The sequence below is a fragment of the Prionailurus bengalensis genome, chromosome D2, assembly GCF_016509475.1.
Source record: "Prionailurus bengalensis isolate Pbe53 chromosome D2, Fcat_Pben_1.1_paternal_pri, whole genome shotgun sequence".
NCBI lineage: Eukaryota > Metazoa > Chordata > Mammalia > Carnivora > Felidae > Prionailurus > Prionailurus bengalensis.
In genome coordinates, this window is record NC_057351.1 from 57,958,506 (window position 1) to 57,965,434 (window position 6,929).

General features: G+C 57.1%; 1 protein-coding gene across 1 annotated transcript; it reads left to right on the top strand.

The window, feature by feature from the left end:
* Nucleotides 1–251: 251 nt before the first annotated feature.
* Nucleotides 252–3,498, top strand: NKX2-3 (NK2 homeobox 3). Its single transcript, XM_043597224.1, has 2 exons — nucleotides 252–807; nucleotides 2,295–3,498. The coding sequence occupies exons 1-2, from the start codon at nucleotides 447–449 to the stop codon at nucleotides 3,035–3,037; spliced, it is 1,104 nt and encodes a 367-aa protein (XP_043453159.1). The 5' UTR covers nucleotides 252–446; the 3' UTR covers nucleotides 3,038–3,498.
* Nucleotides 3,499–6,929: the final 3,431 nt, after the last annotated feature.

Genomic DNA, 6,929 nt, shown 5'->3' on the forward strand with positions numbered 1-6,929 from the left:
AGCCAGGCGGGGCGGGAATCGGTAGTTCGGGCACCCGGGGCATTGCAGCCTTACCCACAACGACTTGGACTTCACGACTCTATACTAGTCCTTTATTTCTGGTAGCGCCACAGCACCCCACACAGTGGATGCGGGGGGCGTGGTCCACATGAGCCGGAGCCAATGCGGAGGGAGGCCGAGGCGAGAGCCCCGCCCCCGACGTGACGCACGACCCCCGGACACAGGCTTCGCAGCCCCGGCTCCAGTCCCTGCAGTGGCTGTAACAAAACCCAGACCCCCAGGTCCGGGCCAATGGAGGCGATTTAGACTGGAGCGGGACCGCGTCTGTCAAAAACCCGACTCGGCAGCAGCGGCAGAGTCCAGAAGGAGAGCTGGAGCCGCTGCACTACTTCCCCGCCCCCGCCGGGATTTATTGAGTATTTGGACTGGACAATTAAGTGGCCCTGATGATGTTACCAAGCCCGGTCACCTCCACCCCTTTCTCAGTCAAAGACATTTTGAATCTGGAGCAGCAGCAGCAACAGCACTTCCACGGCGCGCACTTGCAGGCGGACTTGGAGCACCACTTCCACTCCGCACCGTGCATGCTGGCCGCCACCGAGGGGACTCAATTTTCTGACGGAGGGGAAGAAGACGAGGAAGAAGAGGGCGACAAACTGTCCTATTTGAACTCACTAGCCACAGCCGATGGCCATGGGGGCTCGGGGCTCTGTCCCCAGAGCTACGTCCACACAGTCCTGCGAGACTCATGTAGCGGGCCTAAGGAACATGAAGAGGAGCCCGAGGTCGTGAGGGACCGGAGCCAAAGTGAGTAGAGGGGGAAAGAAAAGCCCCCGCACATCTGGAGCAATGGCGGAGCGCCCGCAAACAGCCCACAAACCTTGTCAGCAGTGCTTCCCGCCCCTTTAACCTTTGGCTGGGGTCATGCCTCTCCCTGGTCAACGACAGCTCCGCAAAGCGCAGGTGCCTGCGAGCGAGCCGGGTCAGAGGGAGACGGACGAGGTGACCCCGACAACTACGCCTCCCGCCTCCCGGAGAGGAGAGGCGATGCAAGCCCCCAAGGGAAGGAAGGGAAAGTAATTGCTGCCCTGAGGCCGATAAGCAACACGGGTTCAGTAGTCAGGATCCGGCAGCTAGAGAGACAGCTTGAGCCTCTTCCTCTTTTCCCCCTAGCATGAGACGAGTTCTTTGAGGCCGGGACAGAGGTCCCCTCTTCTCCAAAAAAGATGATCCAAGCAGGTTGTGTTGGCAGGGCGCAGGAACTTTGGTAGAGACCAGCCAAGTGATTTCCTCACTTCTCTGCTTGGAGTTCAGTGTCCTGGACCCCAAGGCACCGGGCAGAGAGGGAAGGGACAGTCCGGGCGAGTGCGTGGGAACCCAGTCCATTCCCGTGTGCAGTATGTTCACACGGGAGAGTTTTTTGAAAATTCATAATGTTATGCTTTGTGTCCCAGGCTGTGGGGCTGCAGGCTGAGTGAAAAACGCGCCGAACGTAGTCCTAGATCCCAGCTGCTCACATCGGATGGGAGGTGAATTGGGTAGGGAAGACAGGATAACTGAATATAGCTTCCAAGGAAGTGTTTGCTTCTGAGGGGAGAGAATCAAAGAACGTCTTTCCCCAGAGGAGGTCTGATGTGGCAGCAGCCAAGGCCTATACTCCTGACAGTTCCCCTGGGCCTAAAATCCACATAATACGGTCTAAATCAGTTAATCAAATTTCTTTTTTTCTCTCAAAGGTAACACACTCATCGTCACGCATTTAGCCGGGGGCATGTTGTCTTTTAAAAGCAAAAAAAAAAAAAAAGTTCCTAGGCAATACAGGAGCGTTACACTCAAGCATTTTCTAACAGAAAGATTTTTCACGCAACTCACACCAGCCCCCAAATACCAACATGCTTCACACCTTTGACTATCCTTAACATAGTGGAAGGCTAACAAGCTTGCAAATACTCTATAGTTATTATATAGTTGCAAGCTTTCATCCTGAAAACAGTCATTAGCACGCCGAGCCGCACGTTTAATACAGAGTAATCTTTCTCGCTGATGCTCAAGGTCTAAATAAAGGCGAACTACCCCTCCCCATGGAACGTGCGTCCACCCTCTAAGGGCGTTCTGAGGGTGCTTGGGATGTCGCGGGGTCCCATGGCGCCAGCAGCCACAAACTTTCCAGAAAGTGCAGGCATTTACTACCGCATGCTCTGCGCTGCCGCCCAAAGGGCCACAGTGTGCTGGGATAGGAACCGCGGTTAGGCTGGGAACTGCTAAGGGACGCTCTTGTTTTGCTTCTTCCGCAGAAAGCTGCCAGCTGAAGAAGCCTCTGGAGGCGGCCGGGGATTGTAAGGCGGCGGAGGAGAGCGAGAGACCCAAGCCACGCAGCCGCCGGAAGCCCCGGGTCCTCTTCTCGCAAGCCCAGGTCTTCGAGCTGGAACGCAGGTTCAAGCAGCAGAGGTACTTGTCGGCGCCCGAGCGCGAGCACCTCGCCAGCAGCTTGAAGCTCACGTCCACGCAGGTGAAGATCTGGTTCCAGAACCGCAGGTACAAGTGCAAGAGACAGCGGCAGGACAAGTCTCTGGAGCTGGGCGCGCACGCACCCCCGCCGCCACCGCGCCGCGTGGCAGTGCCTGTGCTGGTGCGGGACGGCAAGCCGTGCGTCACGCCGGGCGCGCAAGCATACGGCGCGCCCTACAGCGTGGGTGCGGGCGCCTACTCCTACAACAGCTTCCCCGCCTATGGCTATGGGAACTCGGCCGCCGCCGCCGCCGCCGCCGCTGCCGCCGCCGCCGCCGCGGCGGCCTACAGCGGCAGCTACGGCTGTGCGTACCCGGCAGGCGGTGGCGGCGGCGGCGGCGGCGGCGGGGCCTCCGCGGCGGCCGCGGCCATGCAGCCCGCCTGCAGCGCTGCCGGAGGCGGCCCCTTTGTGAACGTGAGCAACCTAGGCGGCTTTGGCGGTGGCGGCGGCGCGCAGCAGTTGCACCAGGGTGCGGCGACCGGGGCTGCTTGCGCGCAGGGCACCTTGCAGGGCATCCGGGCCTGGTAGGCACGCGGCTGGTCACGCGGCAGTCGCCCCACTGCAGCCTGGCACCGCGGGACTGAAGCGCGAGAAAGGTTGGACCTTAGGGCCAGGTCCCCTCGTTAAAAAAAAAAAAAAAAGCCACACAAAACAACAACAACAAAAGACACGTCTCGATCCCCAGGGCACCGGAGCACAGCTCGCGCGAAGCCTGGGGAAGGGGGATGAGGGGTGAGGAGGATGCCCGAGACCGGTCGCGGAGACTGTCTCTGAGGCAGAAACTCCGGCTGGGTGCCGGGGAGGACAATGGCCCCGACTCTGGCCCCGAAGTGAGTGCGAGAGGCTGGGACTCTGGCTGCCGTTTGGTTCTCCCAAACCAAGAAGGCCTTCTTTCCCCTTGGCCTTCCCGCGGCTTCCGCGAAATGTCGGCAGAAAACCCAAGGACAAAAAGAAAAAAAAAAAAAAAAAAGGCATGAAGGAGAGAAAAATGGGTGTCGTGGCTTGAGAAATCCCCAAGCCTTACCCACCCCTCTGCCCCTTTTGCGGCCCGGAGCGCCACACCACAGTCAGTTTTCCTTTTCCCAACCGCCTGCCCTCCGCAGCAGATACCTCGGCCTGGATCTCCGGATTGTCAGGGGGTAGAACTCTGCGAGATAAACAAGCGAGGCATGATCAAACATTAGGGGGTCTGAACAAATCCGGGAGCTGGTGGCCCACCGGAGGTGTTACCAGGTTTCCTTTCTGTTTCATATTCTGTATTCAGCACATATAATATATCTATAACTATATCCACACGCCGTGTACACACCCGCTGCCATACACTACAGGAGTCAATAAACAAGGTGCAATATTTCCAAACCGTTGGTTGCAGACTTTGTTTCGCTCCCCAAAGTGGAGAGGGATCCTTTAAACGGGGGGAGAAGGATAGGCAATGAAAAGGTGCATAAGGGAAAGCAATCTTTCCTGGGCGATCGCAGGCCTGGCCTCTCCTGGGCCAGCCCCTGGGCTGCAAGTCTGTGTCCTCTTGGTTTTGTTCATTAATTTCTCTTTTCTCTTGTGGGAGGACAGGTCGGAGACTCAGGGCCTTTTGAGGTCCCGGCTTTGTAATCCCCACAAGTTTTACCCAGATGCTTGGGCTAGTGTTTGGGCCTGCGTTAGACCAAGACTTAGACTCTGCCCCACCTCGAAGGTCGCCAGGGAAAAGGAAACCTCGCCCCCTGGCCCAGCTGTAGGCGGCGGGAAGGCGGTTCCTTCAGCGGCCGCCGCCGGGGCCTCTAGCGCGCCCAGGGGCGCTGCGCCCCGCCGCGGCCGAGTTCTCCCCCTCGGCCGCCCTCCCTTCTCCCCCGGCGGCCGCGGCTTTATGCGGCTCCTTGTCACTTGCGGAGAATGCCTGTGCGAGGTCTGTGCTGCCACACGGCCGATTGTGAGCGTGCCAAGGCGGGTGAATGGGGAGGCCTCAGAGCGCCGCGCCATTGTGGGGCCGGGCCTCGCTGAAAGACGGCTCCGGGCCGGGAAGGTGCGGAAAGAATGGCTTTTTATTGGAGTCCCGAACAAAAGGTGTGGTAGGAAGGCGAAGTCCCCTGCGCGAACAAAAACCCCAGCGCGTCGGGATTGACGTCCCCCCCCGAGCTCCCCATTGCTTCTCAGAGCGGGGGCTTTGTGTAGCAGTCTGCTCAACAGAGGGACGGAGAAATGCGCGGGGGTTTTGTTCCCCACTTTTTGTGCGCTGGGGGAGGGAGCGGCAAGGGGGGACGGGGGCTGGGCGGGCAGCAGGGAGGGGCGCACTGATTAGGCCGGCCGGCCGCGGCGCGGAGACGTTCAGCGGGAGTCGGCGGCCTGAATGCAGGGTCATTATTGCTACAAGTTTAGCAATTTCGCCCTTACAGGAGGGGGCGGGGGCTGCTTGGCTGCTGCGGGGCCGCCGGGTTGGGGAATCTGCAGAGACCTGGTGGAGGAAGAAAAAGGAGGGGAGGAAAGGAGGGAAAGGAGGGAGGCAGGCAGGCAAGGGAATCCTCCAAAACCCGCTGACCGCCCAGGATGAGGCTTGGACAAGTCCAAAGAGGCCTAGCGGGAGGCTGGAAAGGCGGCGCCTAGGGGCGAAGACCCTCCCTCCCTTCACCTCTTCCGAGGCAGAAAAACCCTGGAGTTGAGCGTGAGTTATAGTGCACCAGTTTGGCTGTCCCTCACCTCCTTGCCGCCAGTTCCCTTCTCTCCTACGCCTCCCTGGAGCTAGGGCAACTCCTCCCACCACCCCTGTAGCCGCCGGGACGCCCCCAACCCCCTTCCTAGGGAGCCCTCTTTTCTGAAGCTGTTACATTCCCATAAATTGCTTAGGGTAAAGGCTGGGGAGGGAATTCTCACTTCCTAACACGTTTCTCGCTACCTGTAGCCTGGAACCACTGATCCATCCATCCATCCATCCAACAGTATTTACTGAGCACCTGTTAATATATGTTCACTTGCACTGTTCTGAATGCTGGGGATGGTGAAAAAAAAATACAATGTCTGCAGGCCTGTGGAGTTTTTAATTTAATTTAATTTAATTTTATATTTGTGGAGTTTATTTTAAAGAGTGTGCATGGGGGGGGACGGAATTAGACAACAAACAAGTAAATGGAAAAATAGTAGATAAATTCTTTAAAAGGAAATAAAACCAAATGCTGAAGGGAGTGGGGTTTTTTTTTGGAGTAGATGAACAGAGCAAGCCAAGTTGAGATTACATTTAAGTTAATACCTGAATGACAAAAGGGAAGCCAGTCTTAATAGTGCTTTGCCATTGTAACCTCCACGTCTCTGCACTCGCCCTCCTGGTGGTAAGGAATGGAATGACCTTCCACCCTGTCTTTCTGGTGAACTCTTGCTCCTCCTTCAAGGCCAAGCTTCTTTCCTGAACCACCCAAGTGGGGGCAATCACACCCTCATATATGCCACCAGAGTCTTAGGTACTTTCCAATATCACAACATAGTGTCCTGCAAAGAGTTATTTGTTTCTCTCCTTCCTCATGAGGTCCTAGTGAGGTCATGGGGGACCAGGTTGACATCTTTTTCCTCCGGGACAGATAACACAGTAAGTAGGGGATCAGGGGGCCAGTGTCCTTAAGCACCACCTTCCCCAGCACATGCAGTGGCCCCAGTGATGTGGAGCTGCGGCCTTGAGTCCTGGCTGTAAGGGAAATGCTGAGCTGGACTCTTGACCCACCTGGGCAGGGCCAACCACCTGAAATTGCCTGCAGAGGACACACAACCCATGCAGATCCCAGAGATATGTCCTGCCTTTGTACCCTGCAATGCTGCCTGGGGACCCAGCTTCCTGCAAGAGATTCTCACCCCTCACCCTACAGTTTAAACCGTAGGAAAGGAAGCTGAGAACTTGGTGATGACCTGACACACCAGGGCACAAAGTTTAGGGCATGGGAGGGACACGGAGATAGGGAAGAGAGCGAGGACTCAGGCAGAGAGGGGTGGAAAGCCAAGATGTGTGTGATGAATCTGGGACCTGCATCTGGGACCCAATCCGTTTCTCTAATATTTGCTAGGCGAAGGGTATGGTAGGTGATCAAGATGCTGCCCTGCACTCTAGGAGTGTTCACTTCTGAGGCTGGATCTCATCGCCTGCGCTCTAAGAACCCAAGGCTCCAGGAGCGGTTGCCCTCACTCCGCCGGGGGTTTCCTAGGTAAGCAGCTCCTTTTTCTCCCACCTAGTCTGTATCCTGCAGGCCATGGCCTCTAGATGCTCCCAGCGCCAGATCCCCACCTTCCTTGCCCGGTTTCCTCCTGGCCCGAGTTAATCTTCCTCCACTCTGCATCCTCCCTGTTTGGAAAAGAGGCGTGTGACTGTGGTAGAGGAAACAGAGTTGGTTCTATGGATTGGCTTCCACAAAGATTGCGTGTCTCGAGATACTTAAGTCAGACTGAACCA